Raw genomic sequence first — 21098 nt, forward strand, 5'->3', positions numbered from 1 at the left:
ACAATGTAAATTAAAACAGTGTGTGTTCTTAGTACCACTTTAAAAGTTAAACCACTAAATATCTACCACTTAGCTGCTATAGGTTGCTAAATTTTGCTTCTCCCTTTTTTAAAGCCATAACGCTATATAATCTATATACAATACAGTATATTGTAGGCAACACATTAATGTATAAGCAACTGAAACTTCCTTGCAGAAAAACTTATTGCTTATACTGCCCTCTACAAATCAGATGCTAAAAAATAAGCCAAATTAAAAAACAACAACTCGTATCTGGATTTGATGTTTATTAAATAAAAATGAACCAGTCTTTTTGCACAGTTATACATATTTTACCTGCCAAGTACAAATGGATATTAGATGAGCTATTTCACAATTTACATATATATATGTGAGAACAGCAACACAACCCGCCAACACCTTTACCACAGCTCTATCAGGTGACCTTTACAGTCTATAAAAGGTCTGAGCACTTGCCTGCTAAGGGGACAGGGAGCACAATATAAAATATACTTCACAAAAATCCATAAAAATATATATTAGCTCTGTCCTTTTCTTTTTATGAATATAAATATGTCAATTAAGAACATGCATTCTCCAGATAAAAGTTGCAAGAGTGTTTGCTATATACATAAACGATGAGTTTTGTACATAAAATACATAAAACAATTCTAATAAAATATTAAAAAGGTAGGTAATATGGTAAACACGTAAAATACAGCATCAGTTTCCTGTGCTTCCAGCAGGCCTGTAACATTCACAAAGCAACAGGTCTTCATTTTAGTAAAACTATTTACTGTTACAATACTTTTGGGATCCAGGTTTCAAAGGGACCATTCCCTTATAGCCAGTCATTTCCCTGAAGAATATCAAGATATGCCAGAGGTGGCTAGCTTTGTGCATCATAATTGGAGAAAGTTAGCTGCAGTAAAATGGTCAAGCCACAAAAAGCTAATATTTCAGTTAGAGGAGTCCAGTGGGCCCATGATTGTTTTGTATATCGCATAGAGGGGGTCCATTGGCAAGTTCTCCCTAGGTTGATTTACTTAAATACTATGCACTTGCGCCAGAGCTTAGTAAATAAGGTACTTGCAGTGCACGGTATATTTGCCTTTAACATCAACCCTGTTATCTGTTCCTAGCCACCTACAGAGATAGACGTACTAAAGGCAAACCTACTGTGCACTGCAAGTACAATTGCTCTAGATTTGAGGGGAAAATCTGCTGATTTCTATCACCCAATTATTTGCAAGCAAACATTTTATTTTCCTTGCATGCGATTGGGTATTCTTTGCGAGTGAAGCTTTACCTTGCAGTGCACAGTAGATTTTCCTTTAGTAAATCAACCACTCTCTCCCATGAGCCTCAATCCTCCTGCTATAGCAGAGGTGTTTCTCAGTACTCCAGTTGCATTTTACACCATATAAAATAAACTCCCGTCAGGGGGGAATACATTTCCCTCAAAACTGCAGCAGCAGATGAGTAATCCCAAGAACTCTAGGCACGGAGATCTCAACTCAAATACTATACATATATCAGATCGGGATGGTTTAACCATTTAATGTAGGGAAACTACCATATTAAGCACTTCACACCCTAGATTTTTTTTTAAAGCAGTACTTTACGCTCTTTACTATGGTTGTGCAAGTACCACTTTAGATAAAACGGTCTACGGCGCGAATCCTATGCCTGCACACTTTCTGTTAAAATCTGGATGCAACTTATGATGACCATGCAGCATCCAAGATGGGTCCGTTTCCAAAAAAACAGCAAGTAAAACCACTTCAGTATACAGATATAAATTCTTATGGCGATAGGTGTGCTGTCGTTCAAGATTAAGCAAATACAACCACTTTGAGGGTTGAGAGACATCCATAGAATAAAATAAAAATTACTGAACATGGTCTAGAATTAGAATGGAGGCACTGCGTAGTACTTGTTTGTTCATACGTTTACATGCACTCCAAATTTAGGGTGCTATAAAAGAACAAATTTAAATTCTCTGGAAGTGTTGTGCTAACACAATGGAGCAGTTGGGCCAGAGCCCAACATGACCATACTCTTTCAACACAGAGGAACCATTGATATAACTTTCCAGTCTCAGGGAACCCTGCTAAAAAGTCCTACATCTACAACTCATGATACATTGGTGTGATGGTCAGAGAGTAGAATGCTCCTTACACTTGGTCATTAGCTAAAAAGACCAATTACTCAAGGAACCCCTAGCAACCTTTGGAGGAACCCTAGTTGAGAAACCCTGTCCTAGTATTTAAAGCATCCACAAAACTGAAAGCTACACAAAGAAATGCGCAGACTGGTGCCAGTATTGTAGTTTAAAAGCCGAAACATCCCCCTTTGGAAACTCAAAACACGTACATTTATTGCTTAATTTATTCAATAGATGCTCCAATGCACTTTTTTTTATTCTTTAATGCCATTTTCTTGACCTCAGTGTGGCCACCATGTCCACTCCATTTCAAACAAAACTAGGATTCAGGGCACGTGGGGAGAAGAAGACTACATGTGAGAGCACCATTTGGTGCCCGCATTGGAGTAGGTTTATGAATACAGGTTAACCAAGCAGTTCTATGCCATCAATCATCATACAGTGGTTCACACATATCAGGGTAACAGGTACCTTGTAAACTTGGAATTAGTTGTGCATATTGAATTCTATCTCTGGAACAAAACAAGATTAAAATTCCATCTTATATTTTAATGACATTTTTATAAAACCATTAAACATTTTCTTCCAAAGTACTAAAAGTCAGTTACAACATCAAATGCCTAAAATCAACAGCCAATAACAGGCAGGACATCACTTGTCATCTCTTTCAAATGTGTATAACGTATCCAAAGCCCATATAATTTCACATTATATCCAAGCACGGCTTTAAATTTCTGATACGGCAATTTATTCAATTTGAAAATGTTATTGAAAGTAAAGTTCTTTATACTCAAAGTGCAAATATAAACATACATGTGGGTCCCATCCATATGTAGTCAATGAGATGCAAACACATGGGTTTATTTTAAGGGGTTATAAACCCTCATGCTTTTTCACCTTAATGCATCCTATGGATTAAGGTGCAAAAACACCTTGCAGTGTCCGCCCCCCCCCACCCGTTTTACTTACATGAGTCGCGACCCCGCGTTTCTCTCTCCACAGCTTCTTGGCTCTTCCGTGGATAGATTGATAGCAGTGCAGCCATTGGCTCCTGCTGCGGTCAATAAAATCCAATGACGCGGGGGCGAGGCGGAGTCATACACTCGGTGTCTATGGACATAAAGTGTATGACACAGGAGCGCGCCCGCAAGGTAACCCCCTCGGGAGAGAGATTTCCAGAGGGGGCTATCAAATGCAGGGAGGAGCCACGAGAGCTGCCGTGGGACCCCAGAAGAGGGCGATCGGGGCCACTCTGTGCAAAACAAACTACACAGTGGAAGCAAGTATGACATGTTTATTTAAAAAAAATAAAACCCGAACCTTTAATATCACTTTAATATGAGTGTAGTAGCCAATCAGAATTACTTTTTTGCTGAAACGCTTTCCATGAACTAAAATTTGTATTGCTGCCATGTGCTGCAGCACATAATTATTGCTTTTTGCACTACATTATCTGATAGGCCCTAAATTGTAAACTTCTATAAAAAAAGGTGTGTGGGTACACAATTTGTTGGCAGTGTACTATATACGACAGGGTAAGGCTGGCCATACATCATACAACTTTCTTGTACAAATTTTCCTTTAGATTTACCAAAACCGTATAAAATACGTCAAACCTAAATACTTTCAAATTGTATTCAATCAGGCAGGCCCTTGCACTACATAGTTGAAAGCAAATCTAAAGGAAATTGAAGAAGACAATTGTATAATGTATGGGCATCTTAAAGGCCAGTGTCAACAGGCTTTTGTTGATTTCACACTGGTTTCTCTCCCCCCCCCCCCAATACAAGTCTATGAGAACGCAAAAGCAACTTGAAGTAGGTCAAATGCAGGCCAGAAGGAAGTCCACTGCAGGTCACCTTTAAAGAATTCTGATTCAACTCCGAAGAATCTCAAGCTGATGTCAATAAAGATGCATTTGTGCACAAAAAGCTAGTGGAAACGGTCAGACCTTTTTCACACTACCGTTGGCACATGCAGCATTTTCAGTGAGAGATTCTGCAGACTCCTGTTACTGGGATGACAAGTGTGTGCAAAGAGCTGCTGCCAAACCCCTACAATGCAATGACAAGCCCATTGCCGCCACAGCTATCTGTGACCTGTGGTTAAGAACAGATGATCATGGTTGGATACAGTCTGTCTGCTTTCAGCCATAATCATCTGTCTCTAACCACAGGCAATTTCTGGCTGTGTGAACAGTCCACATAGAGCAGCTCTTTGCACACACCTATCATTACAGCTTGAGGAAAAAAAAAAAAAAGTGTGCCAATTGCACAGATTGAATGAGGCAAAATAATTAAAATATACTCTGAATGTGCATAAGTAAAAATGCAAAGTGAACTGATCATCAGGAAACATTCAGGTCTCATAACACTATACATAACACTATACATAACCTGGACTGTGCATATAGATGGCAGACATTAAGGACACACACACAGATTAGTTTAAATGACAACTTGGGGGTTAAATTGTTATTTTAGAAATCACTAGGTATAAAGTTATTTCATGTCACGTTAACTGAATGGTTTTAAAAGGGCAACGTCACACATGCAATAGCTACAAACCGTTCTCATTTGGAATCCTGTTGAGAAAACATGAAGTAGAGCTGACAGCAAAGTCAGGCTTCTTAGCTGCTGTTATCCAATGTAGCTGGTAAAGAATATGTAACAGCTGTGATTTATAGCTGCATGTACCACAGCCCGCTACATAAAATAAAGAAATAAGTGGCTGCTACAAATTTCCTGTATAAAACTGGCAGCGTGTCATAGCCCTTAGAGGAATTTGCCTTAAGAAATCTAATGTGCTACCATTTAAAGAATTGACATTATGACTAATACAAATATTTGTATGTGGCAAATAACAGCCGGCAGCATTTTGTATGCTTCAGTCTAGCCATATGATATATGAAAAATAATCAGTTCGATAAAAATGCAGGTGAACCCTCTTGAAAAGAAACAATACATATTCAAGAGCTTCCACGTCTCCTTTATAATAGATTTGTGATATGTAGCAAGGATGTGGGCTAGGTTTACTAAAGTGCAAAGAGCTCAAAGGACAACCCATTAACGGTTAAAATACTGCTGTGACTAATAATTTACATCTTTCTGAAAACAGACACTGCCACATTCTATTCTAAAACCCCTAAACACTATGTTATCCACACTGCAATATTACCTGTGATAGATCTTAGTATTTCCTACTACAACAATACTCAAAGCACTCATCACCTTCTCTAAACCAAAAAGAACATACTGTTAAATCACCTTACTATTTCTAGGTGTTAGACACTAAGCAAATAAAATAATAACATGGCAAAAAGTGCAGACAGGAGCTCAAGCAAGTCAATCCACCATACCCTTGTGTTGCCATATATGCAACGATTCAAAATCCATGACCAGTTTTGCAAACACTGTGCAGCATTTCGGCAGATGGAGCCCTGACTCCAAATTATAAGCAAGCAAGGTGGGTACTTCTGCCACCATCTTCTCATACATTGCTTGGAACCCAAAAAACAGTTACACAAATGTTTATTATGTAGGGCACCAGCTACGTTTTGTAAGTATATATTGCAACGTGTTGGATGCCCGTGTTGTCTTGTAACAGTCTGTTTCCATGGGGGGTTTCAGTTCTTGAGGATAGATCCCACAGTCACTGCTGAAAAGGCACCTTTTGGAGCACGAAAACTATACAACTAGATACTGCAAATAGAAGAAACAGACAATCTTCCACTCCTTGTTGGACGGTCTTTAGTTTAGTCAGACATCTACAGCATTATTGCTCAGTGACTTGGTCTTCACTCTTCTTGTTAAGATCCTTGTCAATCCTAGTAGAAGAATAAATGCAGGAAAATTACACTTGGTGAATTTAAGATATCGAATGTAACTATACAATTCTTCCTTTTTTGTTTTCAGTGACAGCCGTGTTACATATGTTGATCAATAACTAGTTATTGGATAGTCATAAAGAAGGATATCTGGTGATTCATCAAGTCTTAAAGCATTAGGACCAATTATTATGCTTTCCAAAGCCGAGCATGCTTGAGGTTACTTTTTGGTATTTTGTAAACTCCAAGAACCAAAATCACACAAGGTTAGACCAGTGTTTCTCATCAAGGACAAATTGCAAATATTTAGGAAATGCGTGATTCATACAACATAATCAAAACCAAGTAACATTTCCAGACCTGAAAAAGTTGAACACTAACCAAAAAAAAAAGCAATGCGAGTCACTGTGAAAATAGGGAGCTATAAGAGAACACGATACACAGTATAGATTATGTTAATTTCATAACCCTTATATTAGGAAAGGATTTTTATGAAGACATTTAAACTTGCAGTGAAGGGTACAACCACTAAAAATATTTAGATCAAGTTAAATAATCTATGTGCTTTTTGATTGATATGCGTGTGGTAAAACTACATAAAAGTAGCCATTTCATTCAAAAGGCCACACAGCCTTAAACTTTGTTACAATTTTAAAACCTGACTATGCGATTAGGTTTTGCCTTAGTAAATACATTTTAAGTAGGGTTGAGCGAACCCGAACTGTAAAGTTCGGGTTCGGTACGGACTTTGTGTTTTTCCCGAGCCCGAATAATTGGAAAAAGTTTGGGTCCGGGATCGGAGTTCGGGAAAAAAAAAATGCGTAGGTCCCCGCAAATTCAATAACCAGACCCTTTAGGTCTGGTATGGATATTAAGGGGAACCCCGCCGTCAATTAAAAAAAAAAAAATGACGTGCAGGTCCCCCTAAATATCCATAACCAGACCCGTTATCCGAGCACGTTGACCTGGCCGGCCGCAGAAAAGAGGGGGGGGACACAGAGTGCGCCCCCCCCCCATCTCCTGAACCGCACCAGGCCACATGCCCTCAACATGGAGAGGATGTCCCCATGTTGATGGGGACAAGGGTCTCATCCCCACAACCCTTGCCCGGTGGTTGTGGGGGTATGCGGGCGGGAGGCTTATCAGAATCTGGAAGACCCCTTTAACAAAGGGGACCCCCAGATCATGACCCCCCCTGTGTGAAATGGGGTACACTGTACCCCTACCATTTCACGAAGGAAGTGTAAAGTCTTGTAAAAAAAAAAAAAAAAACACACACACACACACACACACACACACACCGTAGAATAAAGTCATTTATTAAAAAAAAAAAAAAAACCTCCAGCGGTGATAATCCACTCGTTCCCGGCTTCCTGCTTCAACGTTGTCCTGATTCTGCGACGGCTGATCTCCAGCGATGAGAAGATCCAGCGACGGGTGATCTCCGCTCCAGCGATGAGACGATCCATTCATCCAGAGCGCAGCATCCCCGACCTCCTCTCACCGCTGGACACAGCCCAGCGAATGACGCGCTGCAGCTGTGACATTACTTATATAGAGTAGGCAGGGCCACCCGTCCCGTGACCCTGCAACCCTCTGACGTACCCTCTGCTACATCACTGGGGAAGCCCAGGAAGAGGGAAGCCGGGGCTTACCCAGTGATGTAGCAGAGGGTACGTCAGACGGGGCTGGGTCACGTGACGGGTGGCCCTGCCTCCTCTATATAAGTAATGTCACAGCTGCAGCGCGTCATTCGCTGGGCTGTGTCCAGCGGTGAGAGGAGGTCGGGGATGCTGCGCTCCGGATGAATGGATCTGCTCATCGCTGGAGCGGAGATCACCCGTCGCTGGATCTTCTCATCACTGGAGATCACCCACAGCTGTCGCAGGATCAGGACAACGTTGAAGCAGGAAGCGAGTGGATTATCACCGCTGGAGTTTAATTTTTTTTATTAATAAAGGACTTTATTCTACGGTGTGTGTGTTTTTTTTTTACAAGACTTTACACTTCCTTCGTGAAATGGTAGGGGTACAGTGTACCCCATTACCATTTCACACGGGGGGGTCAGGATCTGGGGGTCCCCCTTGTTAAAGGGGTCTTCCAGATTCTGATAAGCCTCCCGCCCGCATACCCCCGCAACCACCGGGCAAGGGTTGTGGGGATGAGACCCTTGTCCCCATCAACATGGGGACATCCTCCCCATGTTGAGGGCATGTGGCCTGGTGTGGTTCAGGAGAGGGGGGGGGCGCACTCTGTCCCCCCCTCTTTTCTGCGGCCGGGTCAACGTGCTTGGATAACGGGTCTGGTTATGGATATTTAGGGGGAACCGCACGTCATTTTTGTTTTAAATTGACGGCGGGGTTCCCCTTAATATCCATACCAGACCTGAAGGGTCTGGTTATTGAATTTGCGGGGACCTCCGCGCATTTTGTTTTTTTTAAAAGTCCGTGTCCCATTGACTACAATGTTCCCAAACTTTTTTTTTTAAGTTCGGGTTCGGACCCAAACATCCAGGTGTCCGCTCAACTCTAATTTTAAGCCATTTGGTTGTTAACAAAAGGAAGCCTGTCCTGATTTAGCTGCAATGGGACTTCATAGGATACTGAGCAATAGGCCAAGAGACATTTTTTTAATGGATCAGATCTAATGTTTCCCTCAAAAGCCTATCATAGAAGGTAGGCAGGTGGGTTTCCTGGTTAGATTCGGTGATTCTTGCATTTAATGAGACTAGAGCTGTTCATTAAAAAAGCAAGCCTATAATTGGTCTAGTCAAAATTTGGGGCCAAGCAACTATCCAACACCAGCAGGTACAGCTGTATCCTCAAAACAAGGTTCCAGCATGCCCCAAGTGCAATCCCAATTTCTTAAACAAATGGCACCTGTTGTGTAATTAGCACATAAGTGTGCAATTCACATATGCTATAAATACACACATATGCTATACACAAAAACGTCATAGCACACATTACAAACCATTAAATGGGTTGTGCAAAGACCATGTCAAATCTTTGATTTTGAGAAAGTGAGATTTCATGTAAGCAATAAATGGTGGAACTAAAGCATACTGAAGTTACATTTTATGGTGCAGTTTGTGTCCATTACATCATTGGGTATTGTTATCACTTTATTAGACTAAACACAGGGTCACTTTCCAGAAGGTGTAACGCATATGTGGGGGGCTTGAAATCGCCAAAGCCTGTGAGGTCAAGCCACAATCACCAGTGTCAGCATGGCGAGCTGAATGATTTTACATGCATGTTACCCTGTTACTTCTTCTGAGTGTTTTTAATCCAGTACATCTTCAATAAATGTGAGAATACAGAGAGCACTATGGTTTTTGTTTTTATTTTGTGATGCGTTATGCTGAGGAGTGAAGAGGAAGGGTGGTAGTTTTACCCATGCATTGGAAGATGAGGAGACAAGGGGATCTTGCTACATTACCCAGAGGAGTGTGGTGGGATCAGAAAGTTGAGGTGAGTGAGCACTTCACCCAAAAGTGGTGGAGCATCGTGATGATAGAATAGTCACAGTAGTTTTTCACATCATAGGATTTCTTATAATTGTTATTGAAGGTGTTTTGTGCACACAATTGTGTGATATCAGAGACAAGTGGACATTTGAGGATTTCATTACCGTATTTTTCGGCGTTCAAGACGACTTTCTAACCCCTTAAAATCTTCTTAAAAGTCGGGGGTCGTCTTATACGCCGGCAACCTAACCTTACCTTATCCTAAGACATGCAGAATCGCGGCCGTATGTTTTTTCAAAAGCCGCGCCTCATACGTCTTCTGTTCTGTGATAGGCGGAACACTCAGCTTCCCAGGAGGCACTGTGTTCAGTGTTCGCCTATCACGGAGGCCCTCTCGTCCTGTGTTTAGTGTCCACCTATCACGGAGGCCCTCTCTTCTTTGGACGAGAGGGCCTCCGTGATAGGCGAACACTGAACACAGTGCCTCCTGGGAAGCTGAGTGTTCCGCCTATCACGGAACAGAAGACGTAGGAGGCGCGGCTTTTGAAAAAACGTACGGCCGCGATTCTGCATGTCTTAGGATAAGGTAAGGGCACAGTCTGGCATGTAATGGTGGCACCGTGAGGCGAGGCATGACTAGTAGGAAGAGGGTAGTCTTATATGGCGAGTATATCCCAAAACCAACATTTTGGCTGGAAAATTAGGGGGTCGTCTTATACGCCCAGTCTTATACGATACGGTATATTTTTATTGCTATGCGGTACACTCCATTGCAATATTGATTTGCATTTCACATGTATGCATGCATGCACACACATACATACAACATACAGTGGTTTTAGAAGTGAACAGGCCTATAAAGTGCTAGTGGCAACAGGGTTTAATTATTAGCAATGTGTAAGGGAGGTTGCGCTGATAAGTTTCACTATATAAAATTGTCACTTTCATAATAGCTTACCTTAAATTTGACTACCTATTAGGGCCGAAACTACCAATTGATTAATTTCATAATCGATTAGTTGTCGATTAATCGATTATAGGGGTGTAACGGATCGTCACCGATCCGTGATCCGAACGGGCCACCCCGTTCGGATCGGCACACCCCGCGATCCGCTCCGGAGCCTAGGCCTAGGAAAGTCCCCGGCTTCGGCCTAGCTCCGGAGCGGCGGCCAGTCTGCTTGCCAGAGCCCAGCGTGACACGCCTCCCCGCCTCCCCGGGGAGGCGTGTCACGCTGTGCACTGGGCTCTAGCAAGCTGAATGGGAATGTTAGCAGTGAAGCACTGGTGTGAGAGGAGGGGGGGAAAGGGGGAAAGAAGAGCACAATAGCAATTCACAGGGGTGGATTAAAGAGGAAGCAGGTGAGGCTGTTTGGGACTTAAAGTACAATCTTGATGTTTTTACAGCAAAAAAAAAAAAATATATATATATATATATATATATATATATATATATATATATATATATATATATATATATATATATATATATATATATATATATATATATATATTTTGCTGTAAAAACATCAAGATTGTACTTTAAGTCCCAAACAGCCTCACCTGCTTCCTCTTTAATCCACCCCTGTGAATTGCTATTGTGCTATTTTTTCGGATCAGCAAAAAAAAAAAAAAAAAAAAAAAAAAAAAAAAAAGTTTTTTTTCATTGGTCCAAAAAAAAAAAAAAAAAAAATTATATATATGTATATATATATATATATATATATATATATATATATATATATATATATATATATATATATATATATATATATATATATATATATATGTATATATATGTATATGTATATATATATATATATATATATATATATATATATATATATATATATATATAATTTTTTTTTTTTTTGGACCAATGAAAAAACGGACCTTTTTTTTTTTTTGCTGATCCAAAAATGATCCGATCCGTGACTCCTGATCCGAGGATCGATCCGATCCGTGAGTTTTTTGATCCGTTGCACCCCTAATCGATTACCATTTTCATAAATCGATTGAATCGGCCAGTAACATAATGGGGTTAAAAAAAAATAAAAATCGCTTTTTATAGTACAAAAAGCAAATCGCTACTGTAATTATTACTTTCACTGTCACAGTAAAAAATGAACCCCTTACTGTAGCGATTATTTGCGCTTTTTGTACTGTTCGTTTTTTTTAACCCCATTATGTTACTAAACATCTCAGGCCTGGGTTCACACCTGTTTTCAGGTGTTTTTTGCAGAAACACACTACAGTTCATTTACATGGTTTCCTATGGGACACGTTCACATGAATGATTTTCTCAGCTGCTGTGTATTTGTAAAAGGGCAAGGACTTTTTTTTTTATTTTTATTTTTTAACGCAAAACGGTGCTTTTTTGTTTTTTGGTTCAGTATACAACGGAGAAGCTACAGAAAATGCATTTTTGCGGCAATTTGTGTTTAATCTGCCCAACAACAAATTGACCCCAAAAAATGCAAATCGCCGCAATTTTTTTTTCTAAGGTTATTAACCGATCAAAATAATAATTAGCCAACTAATCAATTATGAAAATAATCGTTAGTTGCAGCCTGTAAATATGACATGATTATTTTATGTCGATTCTGAATGAGACCTGCAACTTCTAAGCAGCCTGTTGTATTAAAGTATATTTCTGTCCAGCTTATTAACATTTGTAAAATACTAAAAGGCCAACACGCACATAAACAAGATTCCAGTAGAAGTAGGCACACTCAATATGATACAACAGCTTCACATACTACAAATGCACCAATGTCAATGTACAGCCTTGAAAATAAAAAGATTAAAATAAATCCATAAAGCAATATAACTAATGGAGTGTAAAAAAAAGAAAAAGTAATCGTCATAGAAGCGACGGCAATGTGTAATTGGAATAGTATGGGATATCTGGATTGATTTAGTCTTTCAATTAAGTGGTGCATTGTTGATGCCAAATTTTGGTTAATGAAATGTAGCTCATGCAAGCTGTGCGATTGTGGATATAGCATTTTTGTTACAGGTAAAAGAAAACTGCAAGTCGGATAGAAGTTCTATCATTGACCATCGGCTGCATGAAAGCGAATGCAATTGTGCGAGACTGGGAGCAGAAACATTCTTCATTGTGAGGTATTGGTTAGCTTGAACCCTTGTGCACAGCAAATACAAACATTACACAAGCAATTTTTAAATGTATTTCTGCTCACTAAAAGATATAACATTACAAGAAAGGAAGAGGCATGCAGTATTAATTGTATAACTGACTAAACACATGCTGAACATGCTCTTAGAACAACAAGGTGGAAAGCATGTGCGCTGTATTAATATTCTGTCCAACGGTGCATTAAAAGATGCCATTCCAGGTGCATGAGTAATTTACAGCAAACTAAAGGAAATTTGTTTTCATAAGCCAATCAATATACTGTATTTAATGGCGTATAACACTCACTTTTTTACAATAAAAATAGAGGGTAAACTGTGTCTGCCTGTTATACGCAGGGGGCTGTGGAATTTTTTTCCCCAGAAATGACCCTCTTAAAGTTAGGGTGCGTGTTATACGCCGATAAATATGGTATTTAAAAGCAATAATGGTCACAGTGGAAGGCTGTCTATGATGCATGGTTATATTTACTTATGCAATATGGTATTCTGTAAGCCAACCAATAGGGGAAGGGTTAGTTAGTGCAGAAGATGGACTTGTCTTTGTGCATCCTATTAAAAGGTGTACAGATACCTTTTGTTTTTCTTTTTACATTTTCCTTCGTCATACCTTAGTAGGAAAGAGTTGGAATTCAGTAAATAGAAAATTATTAAACTGTTTGGGATAGAAAGGTTATACTAGTATCATAATTCACACATATGTATATCAACAACCACAACAGAGATCTATATATACAGCAATACTTTGCTTTAAAGCAGTGTTTCACCCTAAAATACAACTTTATAGCATCTCATTCAGCATAGTAGCGCAAGCTACATTATGCTTTTATATTTTTTGTCAGCGCTGTACTCACTGTTTAATCGAGTAGTAAAATTTCAGACTCCCCGCGGGGAATGGGCGTTCCTATTCAGAGGGCTCGTGATTGACGGCCGGCTATGGCGCGTCACGAAAATAGCCGGAGTAGGTCTCGGCTCTTCCCGGCGCTATACGGCGCCTGCGCACAGACATCGGAGCCGACTGCGCAGGCGCCGTGAAGAGCAAACACCTATTTCGGCTATTTCCGTGAAGCGTGACGCGCCATAGCCGGCCGTCAATCACGAGCCCTCTGAATAGGAACGCCCATTCCCCTGAAACTTTACTACGCGATTACAGAGTGAGTACGACGCCAAAAAAATATATAAAGGCATACTGTAGCTCACGCTACTATGCTGAATGAGATGCTAGAAAAAAAAAAAATGTTTTAGGGAGAACCCCGCTTTAAAGAACTTAGAAAATTCAATCAAGGTATTAAATTAAATTTAATCAAGGTATTAAATCAACACCTTTTTTTATAATTTAAAGCTATTGTAAACCCTTACATATGCCCAGTGAATTGACTGACCTCAGGTGATAAAGGAAACAAATCCTCCTATATAAAATAATTGTGCCCATTTATCTACAGCAGTCTTCCCACTACATCAATTCAAAGGGCAGCGCTAAAAAGCAGAGGTGAAGTTACATCAGTGAGGAGAGCTCTGAGAGTTGATTGGAGGGAAGGGACAGAACAGAGCTGAGGCTGTCAGTCTGCTGCAGGTCCCTCCTGTGTCACCTTTTTTCTCTTGGCGTCAGGAAAACTCGTAAGAAGTGATGTGTGCTTATAGCAGAGAAATTAGTCCGTACGCACTTAGAACACACTATATAATGATATGCTTTGTTCATATTTCATGTCTGAGGTTTACAACCACTTTAAAGTGGTAGTAAACTCTTTACTACCACTTTTACCTACAGGTAAGCCTATAATGAGGCTTATCTGTAGGTATAAAGAATATCTCCAAAACCTGAACAGTTTAGGAGATATTCCCCTTGCAACGGCACATGCGCAGCTGGGATCCTCGTCTAGAGGCTCGGCAGCCGACGGACCTTGCCGGAATGAAGTCTCCCGCGCGCATGCCCGGGAGTGACGACATCGCCGCTCCAGCCAATCACAGCACTGGAGCGGCGATACCCGGAAGACACGCCGAGGCAAGATGACATCTCGCTCGGCGTGGACCAGGTAAGTTCTCCACACCTCGTTCCAAAGTAAGTATTTTATAATTAGCCAATATGCGGTGTATACTAGCTCATTATGCCTTTTAGGTGAAAGAAGAAGAAGAAAGAAGAAAAAAAATTGTTGCGTGTATACAACCGCTTTAAGTTTATTTTAATAAGCTGCTGTACTCGCAGAAAACAAGGGGGGGGGGGGAGGCATCGGACCATTTTTTTTTTTTTTAACCTGCAGCTGCACAGTACTGCATGCTTCGGCACCATGCGATTTTGTGCCCCCAAAAACATGATTTTTTTTCTCTCCAATGACACAAAAGAAACAGAACTGAGTGAACATCTAGGTACACCATTGTCTGAGACAAGCTAGTGTAGAGAGCAGGTAAGCTGAATGTACACAATACATCAGCTATAAATATGGACCAGTGACAACGCAAAGGGGCGGGGGGAAAAATGGCAATTCTTGGACATATGGGTTATACTGCTGAATGTTTGGACACAGACAAACAAAACCCCTTTAAAACCAGCCCCTGTAAAAACTGATACCTCAGGTTTGTTAGCTAGCAGCACAGAAGGTCGATAACAGATGGTGTAAATGTCCTTCCAGAGGAGAGAAGTGTTTTAGCATGTGCTGTTGTGTTTCCGATTGTATATGGATCAATGTGCGACATTTAAAAGGGGCGGGTGACATCATTAAATTACACAGTGGGAATTTTTGGTCTGGGGGGTACCCAACCTGTTTTTAGCATTGTGTGCTTAAATTTTTTTTAAGTCAGTAGCTACAAATACTGCAGCTGCTGCCTTAATATATGGACACTTGCCTGTCCAGGGAGCACGTGAGGTCAGCACCCCAGATTATGATATTTGGAAACGGCTGGCTGGTGTAGCTGCCTCCAGCACTCCTGGTAAGGGAACCAGTCAGTGAAGCCTGTCCGTTTCACAGCTGGTTCCCTACTGCGTATGCGCAAAGCACTCTGAACCAATTGGCTTGGCGGGGGAGAAGGAAGGGAGGAGGGGGGGGAACTTCCAAGGGACTGCGCAGTTACCAGAAGTGGGGAACAGTACCTTTCAAAAACGGTACCTGTCCCCTCCCCCCCCGCCTAAAAGGTGCCAAATGTGGCAGCGAAGGGCGGGGGTAGGAGATAAATGAGCGCAAGTTACACTTTTGAGTGGAACTCTGCTTTTAATGAACTTTTTTGCAATTTTGTATTTATTCTTCATTATTTCTGGAAAAAAAAACCTTTACCTGGTACAACAGGTTGATCCTCTAGATCGGGGATATGCAATTAGCGGACCTCCAGCTGTTGCAGAACTACAAATCCCATGAGGCATAGCAAGGCTCTGACAGCCACAAGCACGACACCCAGAGGCAGAAGCATGATGGGATTTGTAGTTTTGCAACATCTGGAGGTCAGCTAATTGCATATCCCTGCTCTAGATCAATGTTTCTCAACAGGTCATGTTTTTAGGATTTCCCTAGGATAAAAGGGTTGAGGTAATAACCAAGGCAGTGAAACTGATCAAATCACCTGTGCAAAATGGAAACATAACATTTTGGGGCGCTTTGAGAAACACCGCTCTAGGTCAGTGGTGGTCAAACTGATAAATACAAAGGGCCTAAAGTTCAGCCCCTGGCATGTCTTAAGGGCCACACAATGGAAATGTTATGCCACAGGGCATGCCCCGCCCTGCCTCCATTGCCAGAGAGCCTTGTATTTTTTATTTTTTTTTAATACCCTGAATTGGCCGATTGGACGAGGTGGATATTGTGACCCAATTAGAGAATGTATTTTAATTAATTTACACTTCAAGAAGTGTGGGCTACATATATAAACCTACAACCTTACATATATAGCTGCGACATTGGTGTGATGCTGCAGCTCTTCCCCGCCAGCTTACATGACCCATAACACTCAGTTCTCAGTCTTCACTGAGCAGAGAGTGGTGACCGTCAATCACCACTCTCTGCTCTGTCCCTTCAGTGCTCACTGGAACCCCGGTCGGTGCAGCAGGTGGAAACAGCTGGCTCTGGCTCTCAGCGGCATTCTAAGAGACTGAGCCAGCTGCCAGTCAGTCATGATCTGGGTTTAAGGTCGGGATCCTTCCAGAACCTGGCACCATCTCTGTGAGGTCAGCTGATAGCAGCTGTCAGCTGAAACTGGGCCACTGGAGTGTAGAAAAAAAGTACACTCCTGTGACCCAGAAGAAAAATATGGCCAAAACGTCTTTGGTCATACTTCTCTTTTAAGGCTTTTTTTTTTTTCACACCAGTATCAAACTCTCCTGAAGATAGCAGTATAACCCTTATGTCCAAGAATTATTACTGTATGCCTCAATGGGTGATGAAGAAAGGGTGCAGGTAAAGAGGTTATATATGTATTAAGTTGGGTGTGATCTCTGGACGAATTAAAAGACCTAAAGGGCTGAAAAGAGAAGCAAAAGAAAACAAATATAGGTTTAAGATGCCTTCAGAAAACTATGTACAATAAACTATAAAGATTGTCACATACTGTTTTATGCACTCTGGTATGCCGACATACTCCATAGGAATAAGTTCTGCCAATTCTGCCAGGTTAAAAACATACTTAATTTTCTGGCTGAATTTTGAGCTAGATAAAAAAAAAAAAATGAATAAGAAAAAAAATTATTAACCATAATATACCGTACATAAACACAAAACACAAAGTATATTAAAATCAATCTTACCTAATGAAAGGTCTAGTAATAGCTAAGAGAGTTCTGATGAACCAGGAAGGATGAACTATTATGAGGGACTTCAGATTTTTCCTCAACCTAAAAAACACAAAAACTTTATTGCTCTTTTATGTGTTCTTTTAGTTCAGATGATGAAAGACATAGTCAAATACCATAACATTCATGTAAATAACCATTCTCTACAAATATCGCAATCATTCGCCAAACTCCTAACTACTCCTATAAGAACTACAGTCATAGTGCCATACATACAGTGGTTTATAGATTTTACGACAGAATCATTTGCAGAAGCTTTCAAAAACGTAATTTTAACATCAAATTTTGATTTAGTATAAGCCATAGTCTTGACTAAAATGCCTTTTAGTTTTAGACGCACTTTAGTAGACTAAAATGGTGTTAATTTAGCCAACACAATTAACACTGCAGGTAAAAAAGGAAAACATTATAAGCAGATACAAAACGATTACCGAGCACCATTTCTTTTTTTTAATTTTATTACTACCAGCTTTAGATTCTGCCTCACTTAAAGTGGTTCTAAAGAAAGAAGTTTTTTAATCTTAAAGGGCTTGTTAACCCACCAATGCATCTCTACATTTTCCTCTTTTTTAAAAGAGTTGTAAACCCTCATAGGATGCATTAAGGTAAAAGAACTTCTGACAGTGACCGGCCCCCCCAGCCCCCCGTTTCACTCACCTGAGCCCATCAATGCCTCGGCGGAAACACGCTTTAGCTTTCTGCCCGGGGTTCTTAGCTCTTGATTGGATAGATTTATAGCAGTGCAGTCATTGGCTCCCAATCATGTGAGTGCAGGGGGGGGGAGGGGCCGAGGCCGGCATTCTGTGTCTATAGACAAAAATGCTAGACTCGTGAGCTTGCCCGCAAGGTAACGCTTAGGGAGGGCGCTTCTCCCAGGGGGTTAACTGATGCGAGGAGTCACCGCGAGAGTCGCCGGGGGGACCCCAGAAGACGATCGGGGGCTACACTGTGCAAAACAAAAACATGCACAGTGGAAGTAAGTTTGTTTTTTTCAAACAAAATGACAATATTTGTTTGGGTACAGGGTCACACGACGCAATTGTCAGTTTAATGGCCTGGTCATCAAGGAGCAAATACTTCGGTCCTTAAGTGGTTAAACATGTAGGAGAGGAGTGTCAGAATAGGCCCAGTATGGAAGTGGTAAACTACAGATCTAGACATAACCACTGATGCAGAACATGTCCGAGATGGAAGGTGGAAATAATCCACTAGAGCTGCACAGGTAGGTGTACACAATTGGTGTACAGTACTGGGTGTCCTTTCCATATGTCTTTGCTCTTGAAACATCAAAGTGGAAGACTTCACTACACACAGGGTTTCATTTACTAAAAGGCAAATGAACTTTGCACTACAAGTGCACTGCAGGTGAACTTGGAAGTGCAAGAGCTTTAGATCTGAGGGGAAGATCTGAAATGAGGGGAAGCTCTGCCGATTTCATCCAATCATTTACAAGCAAAAATGCTGTTTTCCTTGCATGTCCCCTTCAGATCTACAGCGACTGCACTTCCAAGTGCAGTTGTAGTGCAAAGTGGATTTGTCATTAGTAAATAAACCCCAATGTGCTGTAGTGCAAGATCAGAAGAATGCGAGGACAAAAAAAAAAAAATAGGCCTGTTGAACTTAATGTGTTTTGCTGCACGCCATTCGAGTCAATTGAATTACAGTTAAAAGGCATGCCATGCACCTCAATGGCATGCATGTGAACCCACACATTTTGGTATGAACTACGTACTTTGCACAAATTTTTGACTGAGGTAATTTGCACAACTGAAAAATATTTCTAAGATTTTCATAAAGCAGTACATCATAAAGTGACTTACCTTCTATCAATCTGCTGATAGCATTTCCTAAGCCATCCAAGACTTGGCATTTTTCTTCGTGTTGTGGCTCCATTTAGATAAACTATCATGTAGTTCTCTGCAACTAGCATTTCCAAAGTGCCAATAACATACCTGAAAAGGTTGCAACAAAAAAAGTCAGAATTCGTGTAAAACCTGACAACACAGTTCTCTCAATACTTTCAGCTAACCACTTAAGGACCCCTTCACGCCGATATACGTCGGCAGAATGGCACGGCTGGGCATAATCACGTACCTGTACGTGTCTCTTTAAGCCCAGCCGTGGGGTCGCGAGCGGGCGGCCTGCGACGCACTCGCGACCCGGTCCGAAGCTCCGTGACGGCGCCCGTGGGACCCGATCGCAGCCGGTGTCCAGCGATCGATCACCGGAGCTGAACGGGGAGATGTGTGTGTAAACACACCTTCCCTGTTCGTTGCGTCATTGATTGTCTGTTCCCTGATATAGGGAAAGACGATCAATGATGTCACATGTCCAGCCCCGCCCCCCTACAGTTAACACATATGAGGTCACACTTAACCCCTACAGCGCCCCCTAGTGGTTAACTCCTAAACTGCAATTTTCACAGTAAACAATGCATTTTTATAGCACTTTTTGCAGTGAAAATGACAATGGTCCCAAAAATGTGTCAAAATTGTGCGATGTGTCCTCCATAATGTCACAGTCACAAGGGCAAAAAAAAAAAAAGGAAAGAAGTCATATAAATGCAATAAAACTATCCCCCATTTTGTAAACACTATAAATTTTGCGCAAACCAATCGATAAACGCTTAATGTTTTTTTTTATACCAAAAATAGGTAGAAGAATACGTATCGGCCTAAACTGAGGAAAAAATAAAGTTTTATATATTTTTGGGGGATATTATAGCAAAAAGTTAATATTGAATTTTTTTCAAAATTGTCGCTCTATTCGGGGAACCTGCATGTGAGTCGGACAGGAGTCGCACCACATTCCTGTTCAAAACACATGCAATTCTTTGAAGTGCGATTTGAGCGCATTCATTTTGAACGGGCTTTAATTGCAACAGGTAACGTTTTCAGGTATCGGAGAATTTATACATATACTCACGCAGATTCTTAGTTTCAGCCCCAATACTGGTGCAACCCCAGACTAAAGATAATCAGGACACAGAGGACTAAGGCACATATCTGCACATTGGCAGAACAAAAATGTATAATGTTGCATACTAATGGTGCAAGTTTTAAGTACTTTGTTGATAGTGTAATGTAACTAGTGGTTTAACAAATATAAATACATGTCATGCTTTTTAAAGCAATATACAATTACATTGAACTGTGATTTTCCCATCTGCCTGGGGTTCGACTTTAAATACAGACCTTTTACCAAAATGCAAGGCCCTGCTATTAAATACTGGCCCCCTCCCCTATATCAGCACAGTCTGTAGAAAAAAACATTTACCCTAAACCAGATTTACGCACTCGAGACAGGGAATTTTTGAAGAAAAAAAAAATAAAAAAATAATCTAATTTACTCTTTTGATCATTGAAGGACATAGCACATCTTCACGATACATTTGACATTCCAAAGAGGAACCACAAAGATGTACCATAAACATAAACTGCACCCTGGCAGAATTCAAACTGCCGCCTGCAAAAGCAAGGAAAAGGAAGAAAGGACCGACTTAAAGATTTAGCGTCTATCCAAAGTCCTTCAGTGACCTGATAGTAATGGCGAGATTGCATTTTAGATCCAATGCAGACTGGGCTCACAAAATCAGGTTGTCCTGACCGCCCACAATCGATATCCCAGGGAGGTGTGCTGGAGCCAGTACCTTGGTAAAGACCAGTGGTGCCGATGCCAGTCCAAAGGGAGGGGCAGCTGTCCCACTCCAAAC

At 40.9% G+C, this 21098-nt stretch overlaps 1 protein-coding gene across 3 annotated transcripts in view; it reads right to left on the bottom strand.

Annotated features, from left to right (window-relative positions):
- Positions 1-3484: 3484 nt before the first annotated feature.
- Positions 3485-21098, bottom strand: part of BNIP2 (BCL2 interacting protein 2) — a 63593-nt gene continuing 45979 nt past the window's right edge. For 2 of the 3 annotated variants that reach the window (XM_040342829.1, XM_040342831.1), the window contains 5 exons: positions 19207-19338; positions 17342-17428; positions 17146-17244; positions 13190-13225; positions 3485-5993 (listed from right to left, as the gene is read on the bottom strand). In XM_040342829.1, coding sequence (XP_040198763.1) covers positions 5942-5993; positions 13190-13225; positions 17146-17244; positions 17342-17428; positions 19207-19338 — 406 coding nt within the window. In that variant the 3' untranslated portion in view covers positions 3485-5941. The remainder of the gene's footprint in view (positions 5994-13189; positions 13226-17145; positions 17245-17341; positions 17429-19206; positions 19339-21098) is intronic. The other variant, XM_040342830.1, reaches the window with a different exon arrangement.

Source organism: Rana temporaria, chromosome 3 (assembly GCF_905171775.1).
Source record: "Rana temporaria chromosome 3, aRanTem1.1, whole genome shotgun sequence".
NCBI classification, from domain to species: Eukaryota; Metazoa; Chordata; class Amphibia; order Anura; family Ranidae; genus Rana; species Rana temporaria.